We start from the raw sequence: 17,303 nt of genomic DNA on the forward strand, positions 1-17,303 counted from the left end.
TGAGAACAAATGAGTAACACGGTTAAACTGCCTAAGAATATGTGAGTAACATGGTTAAATTGCCTGAGAACATATGAGTAACACGGTTAAACTGCCTAAGAATATGTGAGTAACAAGGTTAAATTGCCTGAGAACATGTGAGTAACACAGTTAAACTTCCTGAGAACATGTGAATAACACAGGTAAACTGCCTGAGAACATGTGAGTAACATAGTTAAACTGTCTGAGAACTAGTGAGTAACACGGTTAAACTGCCTGAGAACATGTGAGTAACACGGTTAAACTGCCTGAGAACATGTGAGTAACACAGTTTAACTTCCTGAAAATATATAAGTAACTCAGTTAAACTGCCTGAAAACATGTGAGTGACACAGTTAAACTGCTTGAGAACATGTTAGTAACACGGTTAAACTGTCTGAGAACATGTGAGTAACACAGTTAAACTGCCAAAGAATATGTGAGAAACTCCGTTAAACTGCCTGAGAACATGTGATTAACACAGTTAAACTGCTTGAGAACATGAGTGTAACACAGTTAAACTGCATGAGAACATGTGAGTAACACGGTTAAACTTCCTGAAAATATATAAGTAACACAGTTAAACTGCCTGAGAACATACAGGTGACACACTTCCATTATGTGACTCAAGAAAAAATTCAAAAAAATGGGAAACAATTGTATCGAAAAGAGAAAATAGAGTGCACCTTTTTATGTTAGGGTGTGTTTGAGTAAACATTATGTCTTGAAAACGTACAAAGCAAGAATATTTGATACATCATCTCGCTTCAGATTCTATTATTTATATATATCAAAGCTGCAGGTTGACTTTATAACATAAAAAAATCACAGTACTAAAAGATGAAATATATGGGTCAAATGAAATACCTTTCTTATGAATCATAAAAACAGGGTAGGTGTGTTCTAATAGCTAAGTACTTGATGACAGTCTTTCAAGTTGGATGATGAAAATGCATATCTTCGAAAAAACATAATTTTTTGTGTGTGATAACTAAGGTTCATAGTCTTCAACCACTAAAAAAATCTAGTCTGCCCTTCCACGAAATATTAAATTAGAATTTTTTTTAAATGTTTATGAATTTTCAAAAAATCCACCTGACAACCGATTAGACAATAGTTTTAAGTTGAATCAATGCAGACAAGATCATTAACAGATGCTCATTAGCTAGTAGATACATTTGTCTTTTAAAATACAACTGATATATAAAGATCATAATGGTGCTATGCGGATAAATTTTTCGGTTTTCAAGATCAAAATTGGCAGCGCGTCATCCCTACAATGGCTTCTATTTCTACGATTGTGAAAAATAACTGACGTAATTGGGAGATAATTTTGACGAAGTAGAATCCTGACTGTTGATGTTCAGGAGTAGTCATTTGTTGATGTGGTTCATAAGTGTTTCTTGTTTTTTATATAGATTAGATTCTTGGTTTTCATGTTTGAATAGTTTTATACTAGTAATTTTGGGGGCCCTTTATAGCTTGCTGTTTAATGAGAGCTAAGGCTTTGTGTTGAAGACTGTTCTATGTATGGCCTATAATGGTTTACTTTTATAAATTGTGACCTTGATGGAGAGTTGTCTCATTGGCACTCATACCACATCTGATTATATCTATGAACTTTGCAAGCATTTATATAATAGTAACTTATACCTATACCATCATTTTACAGACTTAAGGAGCTGAATGGACCATTACTGAAAGAACTTATGACTATACAAGACAGGGCACCAGAACATTTCTACAGACTTTTACAAAATGATTTTGGCTTTGAAGTGATCAATTTGCTGAGATTCTCAAAGTTATTGAGACAATTAAATACTTTGTACTAAATTGTTAAAGCATTGAGCCATGTAGTCCTTTGTATTGTATGTTCTAGATATGTGAAGGGAATCAGTATAGTGTAAACCAACTTATTTTCACTACTTTCGCGAGTAGGAAAATAATGCAAATTTCAATTGTCGTGAATATGTATAACTTGGTGCTTCCCTTATTAAACTATCTTAAGAAAAAATTCTTAAGGGTTACAGGGAACCTAGTGTCTCGCCTACTGTTTCTGTTAATCGCAGGCTCAACAAAAATGAGGAAATAAATCAATAAATTATTCCCGTTGATACTATCGTTTGATTGTAAGAAGCTTTTGTCCATGTTTGGTAAGAGTCCAGGATAGTTTATGAATCTAATAAATGTTTAAAATCTTTAACTGCAGACTGAATGTAATGTTAACTGGAAGAAAACAAAATTACCTTCTAAATACTAGCTTTTGCTCATAAACAAGCTTCTGTCCAAGTTTGAATCAAATCCAAAATAGTATAAGAAAGTTATCAAAATTTTAAAAACTTTAACCACAGAGTGAATGTAATATTTTCCGGCAGAAAAAGTAAGTCCATTAAAGTAAAATACAAAAAATGGATTTTTATCAGTATTAGTTTTTTACTGTGGATTCATTTTTATTTGTTGGGTGACAATTTTAATAGATTTTGAGGGTAAAAGTAAACCAAATTTAAATGTTTTATGAAGTATTCATATTCTGCAGGCTTTTATACAGACTGACAAAATGACAAAGTTTTATTAACATCAGTGTAATGCAGTTGTTCCTCAATCCACAAAAATTGATACCCAAGAATATAAATGATCCATTTGATATGAAAAATGTGAAGACTTACTACAACAAAATATAAATCAATTCATTTGTAATTTTTAACATGTGTGTTACATGGTAAGTACTGACTGTCATTCATTGGTTGAGTTCTTATTTAATGATATTTATGGAAAGCATTTTAGTAATGTAAGATTTAAACTTTTTCCCCACATTTTCTTTTATTTGTGTATTGATCTGCCTTGACTTTTATTCAGGGAATTTCAAAATTGATATTAACATATAAAAGTCCAAGTTAAAATTCCCTCTCTTCCTTGACTTTTATTCAGGGAATTTTAACTTTGTCTTCTTTCTGTTAATATCATTTTTTAAGCATTCCACTTTAAAATTACATGTATTTCTGCAATATGAATTGTTTTTGAATGTATATGTATGTTTATATAATGATGCAATAGCCTTTCAACTGTGATAATTATTGTCTAGTTTTGTCATGTGACATTTATCAGAGTATGTATTTAATGAAATGGTGGATGCATTATTACATATATTCTTTGGATACTAATTTTTGTGGATTTTGTGGTTACAGGTGAAACAAGAAATTTTATTTTCAACAAATGACAAATTTTTAATCGGCTTGTTTGCAGACCTCACCAAAACAACAAAATGAAATATCCACGAATATACAAGTTTTCTTTTATCCACGAAAATTGGAATCCACGAAATAAATGAATCCACAGTATGTGTCAGATATTGTAACTGTTTAAACTAATACTATAATAGTAGGAAAAAAAATAGTAGAAAAAGCATTTAAGTGCTGCAAATTATGAAATTAATTTGATGCTATAATTGCAAAGCAATGTAATGGCATGCCTATTTAAATTTCATTTTATTGAAAAAGAAAAAGACATGTGCATTACTTTATTACAAATTTGCATAGAAATAAAACAGCTTTAACAAGACTGTTGAGATGACTATATTTACAGTATTAGTTTAAAGTCACTGTTCAGGTTTGCGAGAAGAATATTAATTCTTGGTCACTTATCTCATAACATCATGTTTTAAAATGCTAAAACATATGAGTAAATGTAGTTTTAAATGATTTCTTACATTAAATTTGTATTGTATCACATTTATATTTTATTAAAATCAATTTTCTCTGAAAATAACACTGGCAACATCACTTTCTGATAACACAATTGATTGGAAGCATGTCCACTATTTTTTTTCCTTTTTTGTTCCTCTTCTGAGCTGTCTGCCTCTGTCTCTGTTCCACTGACATGTTCTATCACTCCTTCTTTTTATTGATAGATCACTGTTTTTTGTATAACCATACTGTATCTATACCTTCTCCTATTGTCTCAATTGGTTCCCAGTTTGGAAGTGGAAACCTACATGCCACTATTCTCACGTCATTGTTTGTTTCATTCTCAAACTTTGTTTCTAGTCTGTCCATCTGTTATAAAGAAAACATTATTGAATAATTAAAATTTACTTTATATAACAACTTTCAAGACTTATGAAATTATATTAAAGCAGTATGTAAAGCATGAAATCTATATCTGTGATTTAGGTTGTGGATTTCAAAACATCAGTTAGTATACTAAAGGTATGCAGATTTATCTCCCTTTGGTCCACATGGAAATATAAGTTGTCCAGAGTTTATTTTTATTTTTATATCTGGTGGTCCCTGAAGAAAAACAACTGGTCCTCGCTACTATTTCTAATACAAAATACCAAAATTGTGTCGGTCCTTTGCAAATTTTGGTATCAAATCCCTAGGACCACCAATTTTCGAGAACTCTGCTATTAACTTATGAGATTTTACGATTTTATAAAAGAATGTCTTGAAGATGTGCTATTAATTTTATGGAAACAGTGCATATTCAAATCTTTTCGGCTATCTTAAAATACTGGTCCGATCACTGCTTTACTAGTCTTACACATTTTTTTAGGGGATAGCTCAAGCCCACCTCCACTAGCGGAATTTTCTTACTGTGTTGACCCATTGGTGGCCTTCAGCTGTTTTCTTCTCTTTGGTCGTGTTGTTGTCTCTTTGACACATTCCCTGTTCCCCATCTCAAATTACTTTAAATTTCCATGCATTCAATCTACAAATCCATATGATTACTCACCATAGATTCTACGCCAAATATAGAAATATTATTATAGCTTCCAACGTTTGTCTAAAATATAAATTAAAATGACAATAAAGAATTATAATATGCAATTTAAATGGAAACCAAATAAACCTTATGAATTTTAAAAAGGCAGCAATATTATTTAACTAGAGGCTCTCAAGAGCCTGTGTTGCTCACCTGACTCTACTTGGGTTTTTGAAATCATATAAAAAAGATACAATTTTGCTACAAAATAAACAGCAGTTGACCAGTACCTCATTAGGAAAGGAACATTCATGCTATGTTAGGTTTCATTCAATTCAGTGGTTCTCTAGAAAAAGACTTTTGTATGCATTTCCCATAGGGTCCTATGTTAAACTAAGCCCCGCTGGCAGCCATCTTGGATGATGGATCGGCAACAAAATAACAACACTTGGCCAGCACCTCAGAAGAAACATTCATGCTATGTTTGGTTTCATTCCATTCGGTGCATCTATATAAAGAAGTAATTTGTATGTATTTCCCATAGGGTCCTACATGTATGTTAAACTAAGTCCCCCCACTGGTGGCCATCTTGGATGTTGGATTGGCAACAAAGTAACAATACTTTGGCAGCACCTCATAAGGAGCATTCATGCTATGTTTGGTTTCATTCCATTCAGTGGTTCTATATAAAGAAGTAATTTGTATGTATTTCCCGTAGGTTCCTATGTTAAACCAAGTCCCCCCCACTGGTGGCCATCTTGGATGTTAGATTGGCGACAAAGTAACAACACTTGGTCAGCATCTCATAAGGAACATTCATGCTATTTTTGGTTTCTCAATTCAGTGGTTCTCTAAAAGAAGACATTTGTATGTATTTCCCATTGCGTCCTATGGAAAACTAAGTCCCCCCCTGGCAGCCATCTTGGATGATGGATCGGCTACAAAGTAACAACACTTGGTCAGCACCTCATAAGGAACATTCATGCTAGGTTTGGTTTCATTTCATTCAGTGGTTCTCTAAAAGAAGTTATTTGTATGCATTTCCCATTGGGTCCTATGTTAAACTAAGTTCCCCGCGGGCAGCCATCTCAGATGATGGATTGACTACAAAGTAACAACACTTGGTCAGAACCTCATAAGGAACATTCATGCCATGTTTGGTTTCATTCCATTCAGTGGTTCTCTAAAAGAAGAAATTTGTATGCATTTCCCATAGGGTCCTATGTTAAACTAAGTTTCCCGCTGGCAGCCATCTTGGATGATGGATCAGCTACAAAGTAACAACACTTGGTTAGTACCTCATAAGGAACATTCATGCCATGTTTGGTTTCATTCCATTCAGTGGTTCTCTATAAGAAGTTCAAAATGTAACTAGAGGCTCTAAAGAGCCTGTGTCGCTCACCTTGGTCTATGTGCATATTAAACTATATATATTGACTTGATTAACAATTTAACTCCTTGTCAGATTTCCTCTAAATGATTTGGGTTTCAGAGTTATAAGCAAAAAACTACATTTTACCCCTGTTCTATTTTTAGCTGTGGTGGCCATCTTGGTTGGATGGCCAGGTCATCGGACACATTTTTCAAACAAGGTACCTCAAAGATGATTGTGGCCAGGTTTGAATTAATTTGGCCCAGTAGTTTCAGAGGAGAAGATTTTTGTAAAAGATAACTAAGATTTACGAAAAATGGTTAAAAATTGACAATAAAGGGCAATAACTCCTAAAGGGGTCAACTGACCATTTCGGTCATGTTGACTTATTTGTAAATCTTACTTTGATGAACATTATTGCTGTTTACAGTTTATCTCTATCTATAATAATATTCAAGATAATAACCAAAAACAGCAAAATTTCCTCAAAATTACCAATTCAGGGGCAGCAACCCAACAACAGGTTGACCGATTCATCTGAAAATTTCAGGGCAGATAGATCTTGACCTGATAAACATTTTTACTCCATGTCAGATTTCCTCTAAATGTTTTGGTTTTTGAGTTATAAGCCAAAAACTGCATTTTACCCCTATGTTCTATTTTTAGCCGTGGCGGCCATCTTGGTTGGTTGACCAGGTCACGCCACACATTTTTTAAACTAGATACCCCAAAGATGATTGTGGCCAACTTTGGATTAATTTGGCCCATTAGTTTCAGAGGAGAAGATTTTGTAAAAGATTACTTAGATTTATGAAAAATGGTTAAAAATTGACTATAAAGGGCAATAACTTCTTAAGGGGTCAACTGACCATTTCGGTCATGTTGACTTATTTGTAAATCTAACTTTGCTGAACATTATTCCTGTTTACAGTTTATCTCTATCTATAATAATATTCAAGATAATAACCAAAAACTGCAAAAATTTCCTCAAAATTACCAATTCAGGGGCAGCAACCCAACAACAGGTTGACCGATTCATCTGAAAATTTCAGGGCAGATAGATCTTGACCTGATAAACATTTTTACCCCACATCAGATTTCCTCTAAATGCTTTGGTTTTTGAGTTATAAGCCAAAAACTGCATTTTACCCCTATGTTCTATTTTTAGCCGTGGCGGCCATCTTGGTTGGTTGACCGGGTCACGCCACACATTTTTTAAACTAGATACCCCAAAGATAATTGTGGCCAAGTTTGGATTAATTTGGCCCAGTAGTTTCAGAGGAGAAGATTTTTGTAAAAGATTACTTATATTTATGAAAAATGGTTAAAAATTGACTATAAAGGGCAATAACTCCTAAAGGGGTCAACTGACCATTTCGGTCATGTTGACTTATTTGTAAATCTTACTTTGATGAACATTAATGCTGTTTACAGTTTATCTCTATCTATAATAATATTCAAGATAATAACCAAAAACAGCAAAATTTCCTCAAAATGACCAATTCAGGGGCAGCAACCCAACAACGGGTTGACCGATTCATCTGAAAATTTCAGGGCAGATAGATCTTGACCTGATAAACATATTTACCCCATGTCAGATTTCCTCTAAATGCTTTGGTTTTTGAGTTATAAGCCAAAAACTGCATTTTACCCCTATGTTCTATTTTTAGCCGTGGTGGCCATCTTGGTTGGTTGACCGGGTCACGCCACACATTTTTTAAACTAGATACCCCAATGATGATTGTGGCCAAGTTTGGTTCAATTTGGCCCAGTAGTTTCAGAGGAGAAGATTTTTGTAAAAGTTAACGACGACGGACGACAGGACGCAAAGTGATGGGAAAAGCTCACTTGGCCCTTCGGGCTAGGTGAGCTAAAAAGTGACTATTTTTAAAGGTTTCAAAACCATGAGCCATGATTTCATAAAAGAAATTTACCAATATTATTAGTCAGAGGCGGATTAAGATGATGGGGCACCCTTTTCTGGGAAAAATTTGGTTGACTATATATTGAATCACTGAATCATGACCAGAGCAGGCGTCCTCTTGGGCAATCAGTGGTCCCCATCTAATGAAAAATTCTAGATTTACACTGTCAGTTCATACTGTAAAATGGGACTTTTTGTAAGTGGTTTATTTTTGACAATTTCTAAATTAAACATCAAAATTTAAACCCAGCAAATACATAGTACAAATTTTTGGACACAGGCACAATGTTTTTAATACTTGGTTGGCTTCCACGTTTCAATGAATCTATCATAGAGAGTATTGGAAAATTTTTGTTGAATAACCTGAATGTGATTTTTTCCTTTTTATAACGGTTATTTCAAGTTTTGTCATAATCAATTCAATAGTTTGAGTAAAATTAGAATAATGTAAGATGACATCTTCATATGCAACCGGATTTGACATACTATGATTTGGTGGTATATTACACCTAAATAACATTTTTTTTCAAAGTAAAGACAACTTGTGTGAAATTTACATACAAAAAAGAATCAACATAGAGTTGATATTTAAATTATAGAGAAATTTATTTTCTGTTTAGATTAAAGGATATCTCCTTAACCTCATTTCAAGAAAATGCTTTTAAAAAAAAGAGAAGACTTCAATTTTCACATTGTTATCTTTCCATATACTAATATAGCGACAATTCAACAGCACCTGTGTGAGATTTTATGCCTTTCAGTTGATGCTATGTTCTTGAACTTAAGTTTCCTGACAGGATTTCCTTACTTTTTACTAAAGGGTTACTGCTCACAAGCTTAAGGAAGACACTGCGGATACAGATTCTTTTTAAAGAGTTAAACCAACACCATCATGATTTAGTTGACCTTCACATATGACCATAAATATATTCATTTTTCATAGCAACAATCCAATCATCATGTTTGGTTTTTGACTATTTACTGAATGCATCTTATCAAAAATTTAAAAAAACCAATTAGGTGCCACTGGTGAAGCAAGAACTGCAAACACTTTGGAAATACCCAGGTTCACCTCCTATTTTGGTACTAATATTTCTCAATCTTTATTTTTCTGTGTAGTTTTGTGAACTGATATTTTGCCTCTTTCGACCTCTTGTTTTGTTTTCTGTACAAGGTTCAAAAGTTTTTTTTCAAAATTCAACACTGACAACAGTTACAATAACCTACTGGATAATTTCTACAATTTCTGGAGCTGTCGAGAATAAGGAGAAAATAAATACATGTATTGTTGCCAGTGGCAGATTCAGAATTTTTTTAAAGGGGTGACCACTGACTGTCTCGGAGGGGGCCATATCCAGCCATGCTTAAGTGATTCCCAAAATAATCAACAATTTTTAAAAGTTTTCTACAATATTAAGAAAAGATTACCATAGCTGTATTTTGACAAAACGTTTTGGAACCTAGATGACCTAAATGCTCTTCAACTTTGTACTTGATTTGGCCCCTTACCCTTTTTTAAATTGATCATCACTAACGAGTCTTTTATAGACAAAACCTGTGTCTATTATACAAAATTATGAGCCCATACAGGTCCATATATTCATGCTATTCATTCTCAGAAAATTAGCTAGATCATCGGGCAATTTGCTTCATTCATATTTAATTTTGGCTTTAAATGAAAACATGGATTGAAATTCTGGCTAAAATCAGGATTACAAATTAACACTTCTAGAGCTTCTCCATACATAAATAAAGTAACTTGACATCATCTGATAGATATAAGAAGATGTGGTATGAGTGCCAATGAGACAACTCTCCATCCAAATAACAATTTATAAAAGTAAACCATTATAGGGCAAAGTTTAACTATAACATTTTTCCCCTCTAAAAATGGCTTCTTCAACTAGTCCCAGGTTTGAAAAGATGCAGAAAACCTTTGGTATACATATGGACAAATTCTCTTTTAGAGAAAGCAAACACAAAATTACTTGAAATAAACATATATTTTACCAAAGAGAAATGATACCTTTTACCAATAATTATTTTCCCAAGTAGTCCTACAGCTAGCTTTCACAATCTTATTGACTAGTATTGTTTGATTTTAAGTTATCTTTATAAGTTTTGTAAAGAATACATACTTTCCACAAATCTTTGGTTTGAAAAGTTGTCAACTTATGCACTTTATTTCTCCTTGCATTCCATCTTGAAAATAAAACAAGCCATGGATTCAGTTCCACACCAGTGCCTCTAAAGCCAACTTTAGCTGCCTCTATCACCTTAAATATTCCATTTCACATTTGTAAAAGTATATACCTAAAGTGTTTACCAATTAATTATGAATAAAAACAGATGTGGGATACATTGTATATTCCTAGGGCCATCCTAAAGATAAATGTAGTTACACTTTAAGATGGTTTTGTCTTCATAAGTTGAGGAAGTTGCACAGGTACTGTTCCCAGTGATGGCATTGACGGCATTCACAGTTGTAAAAGTTTGCCATTTGGGACCACTTATATAAGCTTAATTAAGATCAATGAAAATTAGAAGACAGTTGTATAGATTGAAGTGTGGGATTGGCATAACTAATTTCCATACTTTATTTGTTTATTCAAATTAATTTCAATATTTGCTGTATACTTTTCAAAATCACACATAGGCCAGACATATCTCTGTGCCAACTTTAGCATGTTAAGTTGTTGGGTCAGTGCCTTTTTGTGCCAACAAATCTTTCATATATTGGGCTTTCAAAACTTAGTCTTGAGTGTACCCTAGAAAGGTTCTTCCAGACGTATTGACATTCATTAAACTTATATATACATATATATGTTTGGCTATTAGAACTTACAATTCGACCATCACCACTTCCAATATCCAACAATGTCCCTTTCCTTCCTTTGAGTGCAGATAAAACATTTCGTACTTGTGATTCACTGGCAGGAACAAAAGGTAAACAAACTTTCCGAAACGCTGGAACAACAAATGGTAACGCTGCAACATAAACTCCAGCTACAAGGCCTCCTATTACACCAACAATCACTTTCCCTGTCGAAGATAACTTTGCTGGGGGTTTACCTAGGGCTAAATCTGCTTCTGTAAGCCCCATTTCTTTGCAGTAGATACATTTTTCGTCTAGTTTGTCTGTAGCCATTTTGAATATTTTAGGTTATCATCTGCAAAAAAAGAACATCAGAGTAATTTACTTGTTGAGTTAATCTACAGACAAATTTAAAAGTTGAAAAATTAAACATGAGTGCATAAGCAGTGGTGGAGCATGAACTTTTCATAAAGAGAGGTGGGGTGGAACGGTGATTGACCTAAAGGGGGGAATCCCTTTATAATCAATCAAAATTTTCCACAAAAGGGGCGGGAAGGGGAGGGGCTTAGGTCTCCCTACAGATCCACCTATGATAAGTTGAAAATTGTGAAATGTGTCAATGTTTTACCTGTCATTGAATTTACATTGAAAGTCTGTAAAATCAAGGTAATATGAAGGTTTTACTAAAGTATTATACATATGTAATAGACTTAATATTTTCAATATTCTATGAATATTTAAATTAGTCACAGTCAGATGCACCATACCAGACACACAACGTATTCCTTTCAATAATTCCATACACCAAATATATTAGTCTTAAAGCTCACATTACTTGAGTATCAGATCTAACAACAGATCTTAACAATGACATCATGAAAATAATTTTTTTTTGCTAAGCGCAATTGGATACGACTTCAAAGGTTCAACCCTGAACAGTTTGGGCAAAAATGGACACAATATTGGTGCTTGATACAGGTCTGAATTTGAATTGTAATTAAATATTTGACACATAATAGGTTTCTGAAAGAATAACTATAGTCAAATAACTTAGAATTGGTTATATGATTTGAATTTATCTTCAATTTTTTGCTATTGCGAAATACACCATGCTGTTGCGAATTCCCCCCCCCCCTTACCCCTCATAACCTTTAAATTTTAACCCCCATCTTTTTTTTTTTGGCGGGGGGGGGACTTTGTGCAATACACTAACTTAAAGCTGCCTTGAATTGCAACAAACCCCCAAATATAAACATCCCCCTCCATTTTTAACCCCCCCCCCCTCCCCTTTTTTCAAAATAAATTTTTGAAATTTTCTATTTATATTTTTTTTTTAAATGTTAAGGAAAATTGTGCCCCCCCTTATTGCTTTTGTACCCCTCCCCACATTATTTTTTTTAACCCCTTTAAAAAAAAACAATTCTTTCCCTCAAGATATGGTCAACATCTCAATTCAAATAAAAAAAAAAAACAAAGGGGGTTAGGACAAATAATCTCACAGTATTTGCCAAAACTGTCTTATGGGTTTGACAGAAAAAGAAATTTTACCTATTCTACTTACAACTAAGATATCTAAAAATTTCTATCTGAACTAATGAATTTTGGAGTGACATATTATCGGTCAGACAGAGTTTGGGATACACTGATTTCATTGGATATGAAATGTGCTAGTATTCTTATTCAACTGCATACCAAATATCAATAACCTTCCACAAAGGCAATAGATTGACAATAGATTGATGATATAAATCTATAATATGAATTTCATAAAAACCTGGAAAAAAAAGTACATTTAAAAGCACTCACATGGCAATTTTTCATGTTTTTATAGTTTCAAAGGGGTATAACTCTTTTATAAATTATTGTTCCATAGATTTTCTAACTGGTAAAAAACATTGCCATTTTATATATATATTATATCTTGATGTCAATAAAAAAAAAATATAATAAAAAAATCCTGTGCTTTTTTCACTTCAAAACATTTTTTTTATCAAAAAAACTTCACAAAAATCTTGAATTTTTTTTTCATTACTGACACACATTTGTAAATTTTAAATTTGAATCTAATGCTTTTGGAAAAAAACATTGTTATGTGATTAATGCTGTTGCCAATGCACTTTAGACATTTGCAACACAATTTTGCAGTTCCTTTTCCAAATGTAACCAGATGCTGATCATGGTTAGATTCAGGATATTGAAGGACCCCATATATATTCAATATTAATTTTGTTGAAATCAAACAAAGTTTAATTTTGGACCCCAATTTTGACCAACTTGAAAACTGGGCCCATAGTCATAAATCTAAGTACATGTTTAGATTCAGCATAAAAAAGAACCCAAGAATTAAATTTTTGTTAAAATCAAGCTGAGTTTAATTGTGGACCTTTTGGACCTTAATGTAGACCAATTTGAAAACTGTTAGGACCAAAACTCACAAAATCAATCCCAACCTTCCTGTTATGGTCATAAACCTTGTGTTTAAATTTCATAGATTTCTATATACTTCTACTTAATTCACAGGGGCTTGTTACAATTGCCGGGTTTACTATCCATACGAACCCCTAAAAAAACACAAGGTGTTTTTTTAGGGGTTCGTATGGATAGTAAACCCGGTGTTTTTTAGGGGTTCGTATGGATAGTAAACCCGGCAATTGTAACAAGCCCCTGTGGTATAAATGTACACGGTTTCACAAAAACATTTTCAATGGGGACGTAACTCATTTTCATATTTGTATTATATATGGTTAAATATCTTTCGTACAATTAAACTTTTGATGCACATTCAGTAGTGATAAGATAAGTTCTAAACGCTGAAAAGGAGACTTGAAATATACGAAAACTCTTACCATTGCCGGAAAATTATAAACAAGGTCAAACATGTGTTCCGATACAAGAAGGACAACTCTGGGTATTTATTTAAAAACAAATATGTCGCACATGGTACGTAAGAAATATATGTTGTATATAAAACTATTAAGTTATCGTTTTGTACAAAACCGAACCTGATACAAATAATAATGTGTACGTGACACAGAACGTGCCTGTACACATTATAGTTTGTACAAAATTTGACCGAAATTGGCTTATAGATTTTATAACTTGTACAATAATTTATCATATATGTTTTTTTGGGGGGATGGATACACACTAAAGAATTGCAATTAAATGACAACATAGTACTCCTTTGTTAAAAATACAAAAGTCGTTCTTTGTCATTCATTTGATCATTTTATAAAAGATATATATATATAATTAGTTTATTGACATACTGCGGAAAATTCATGGAAAAAATATTTCAATCCTAATTCGAGAATTCAAAGCCGTGACATGCAGGCACTCGTCTCAGAAAAAAATCCTAAATACCTTTATATAAAGGTTTGTAGGACTTTTTTCTGAGACGAGTGCCCGTGGTTTATCACTAGTATATAATTACATTAGGTGTATGTATCGTTATAATACGTTATTCTGATGGGTTAACTTCACATCTCGCGTTAATACTTAAGCAAATTTTGCATTATACAATAAAATTTATCATTTATGATGACACGAGGTCCCACAATAAAGTGCACAGGTGAATTACATAAAGACTTGATAAAAATCGTGTTTTCTCATGATCCTAGCTAAAAAAATATTATTATTATTAAAGTATTGAATGCTCGAGTCTTTTTGTAACTTCATATGGCTGTAAAGCGTTGACCGTTCGCTTTTGTAACTTCAGTGAGTAGGGTCATTGACCGTGCGCAAATTTCCGCGCTTAATACAAAATGTACTTTGGTCAACGCTTTTACATCCCAATTAAGTTACAAAAAGAAGCATTCAATTCTTAAATGAAATAACAAGATATGATAAGATCGCCAATTTATGTTAAAAACAATATTATAATTGAAAAACAAATTACAGGTTTAAAAAATCAGGTTGCAAACTACATGTAGATTCCTTGATGGTCGAAAACAACCAAACTGACCGCCTGTTCAACATTCATACTCTAAAATATCGTAAAAAAAATGTAGAAAATCCGTTGGTATATACGAATGTTCAGTTGAACCCCGATGTGTTGAAATTTTTTTAGTACTGCGACTCAAGGATTTGTATAGTGACATTATACAAATTCTTGTGCGACTGTTCAATAATATTTACCAGTATCATTTGGACGTTTTCATTTGGTCGGATAGGGATAACATATTGTAAGGGGCAGAAATGTATAATTATATAAATAGCTGTATAACGTAGTTGTAGATCTCTGTTTTCCTCTGCTGTATTTTATTGATTGGTACTTGCTCGATTAATTTTCGTATTGTAAATTTGATCATTATTGACTATCATAACAGTAGATGCAATAGAATTAATATCTGCTGTACACGATCGCAAATTCTTTATATTACAAAATCAACTGGAACAACACACAAAATCTACTGTACAGATATGAAAACAACTGTTTTGAATGACTATCAGAAATATCTACCGTAGTGAGAATTTATGCGACTGTCATACAAGTGAGAGGTTTAGCTAGCTATAAAACCAGGTTATTTTTGTTCATCTGATGAGTTAAGCCTTTTTCAACCGATTTTTATAGTTCGTTCTTATGTTGATCTGTTATACCACTGTCCCGGGTTAGGGGGAGGGTTGGGATCCTGCTAACATAGTTTTCTCGTTTGAATTGTTTTACATTGTCTTATCGGGGCCTTTTATAGCTGACTATGCGGTATGGGCTTTGCTCATTGTTGAAGGCCGTACGGTGACCTATAGTTGTTAATGTCTGTGTCATTTTGGTTTTTTGTGGATAGTTGTCTCATTGGCAATCATACCACATCTTCTTTTTTATATCTATCCACCATTTTCCACATAAGAAAACGCCTGAGTGTACCAAGTCAGGAATATGACAGTTGCAATCCTTTCATTTGATGTGTTTGAGCTTTTGATTTTGCCATTTGATTAGGGACTTTCCGTTTTGAATTTTCATCGGAGTTCAGTATTTTTGTGATTTTACTTTTTTTATTATATAGTGGGAGTCCATTTGATATTTTGGTACATGTAAATTTTCTATCCGTATTACATATAACTCTTCTACTTTTGAAGCCGTTGATATATGAAAGGTAAATATAACATATGATTTGAAGTGAATTTATTTTATTCATCCATTTAAATACTAGTTTAAGTTCAGTTGGAAAGGTCCACTATTTGAACCACAGTTTTGTAGGAAAGATACAAAGATTTCTGCAAACCTGCAAAATGCAATATAAATACACAGTCATGAAGTCAAACAAACTCTTATTGTGTTGGATATTGACAATATAACAAAAACAAATGAACTTGATACCATCCGGGAGACTTTCACTAAATCATATTGTAACAAATAAGGAACATGCTGGATTATATTATGTAAGCATAATTTTGAATTTTCTTTTCTTTTATATATTTCGGGTTTATTATGACGTCCATTATCACCCAGCTAGTATATATTTTTAATAGTGGCCAGCTATAGCACGCTTCTGTGTGTGATTTGTCTGGCTGTATTGAAGATCTATTGATGGCCTTCGGCTGTTTACTATATATATATCCTTTATCGGGTTGTTGTCTCTTAAAAATAGTTATTGCCATTGATCCTTGGATAGATAAAATATGTGCAATGTGGGGGACATCTCAACTCCGTGATTCCTTGCAGCACAAAACATTAAACTACATTAATTTTTAGTTCACTTGACCTGAAGTGAGCTTTTCTCATCACTCGTGGCGTCCGTCGTCGTTAACTTTTACAAAATTCTTCTCCTCTGAAACTACTGGACCAAATTTAACCAAACTTGTCTACACTCATCACTAGGGAATCTAGTTAAGAATAATGTGTCCGAAAACTCCGCCTGCCAAACAACATGGCCGACATGGCTAAAAATAGAACACAGGAGCAAAATGCAGTTTTTGGCTTATATCTCTGAAACTAAAGCATTTAGAGCAAATCTGACACGGGGTTCACATATTCATCAGGTTCGCGTCTATTCGCCCATAAATTTTTCAACGAATCTGACAACCCGTTAATGGGTTGCTAATTTTAAGGAAATTCTTGCAGTTTTTGGTTAATATTTTGAATATTATTAGAGATAGAGATAAACTGTAAACAGCAATAATGTTCAACAAAGTTAGACCTACAAATAAGTCAACATGACCAAAATTTCAGTCGACCCCTTAAGGAGTTATTGCCATTTATAATCAATTTTTAACAATTTTTCGGTTTTTTTTTTTTTTGTAATCTTGTACAAAAATCTTTTCTGAAACTACTTAGACAAATTTACCAAACTTGACCATAATCATCATTAGGGTGTCTAGTTTGCAAAATGTGTCCGATGACCCAGCCTTCCAACCAACATGGCCGACATGGCTAAAATAAAGAATAGGGGTAACATGCAGTTTTTGCTTTATATATCTGAAACTCAAGCATTTCGGGCAAATCTGACAGCTGACAAAAATGTTCATCATATTTA

At 33.1% G+C, this 17,303-nt stretch overlaps 2 protein-coding genes across 2 annotated transcripts in view; one reads left to right on the forward strand and one right to left on the reverse strand.

The window, feature by feature from the left end:
* LOC139510271 (uncharacterized) overlaps nucleotides 1-3,745 on the forward strand; it is a 27,208-nt gene extending 23,463 nt beyond the window's left edge. The window contains exon 8 of the mRNA XM_071296764.1: nucleotides 1,691-3,745. Coding sequence (XP_071152865.1) covers nucleotides 1,691-1,850 — 160 coding nt within the window. The 3' untranslated portion in view covers nucleotides 1,851-3,745. The remainder of the gene's footprint in view (nucleotides 1-1,690) is intronic.
* LOC139510272 (ATP synthase subunit C lysine N-methyltransferase-like) lies at nucleotides 3,694-13,764 on the reverse strand. The gene is made up of 5 exons (XM_071296765.1): nucleotides 13,677-13,764; nucleotides 10,861-11,185; nucleotides 10,154-10,291; nucleotides 4,750-4,800; nucleotides 3,694-4,070 (listed from the first exon to the last, which is right to left on the reverse strand). Exons 2-5 carry the CDS (start codon nucleotides 11,161-11,163, stop codon nucleotides 3,927-3,929), a joined length of 636 nt encoding a protein of 211 aa, XP_071152866.1. The 5' UTR covers nucleotides 11,164-11,185; nucleotides 13,677-13,764; the 3' UTR covers nucleotides 3,694-3,926.
* Between the last annotated feature and the right edge of the window lie 3,539 nt (nucleotides 13,765-17,303).

This window comes from Mytilus edulis, chromosome 2 (assembly GCF_963676685.1).
Source record: "Mytilus edulis chromosome 2, xbMytEdul2.2, whole genome shotgun sequence".
Classification (NCBI taxonomy): Eukaryota; Metazoa; Mollusca; class Bivalvia; order Mytilida; family Mytilidae; genus Mytilus; species Mytilus edulis.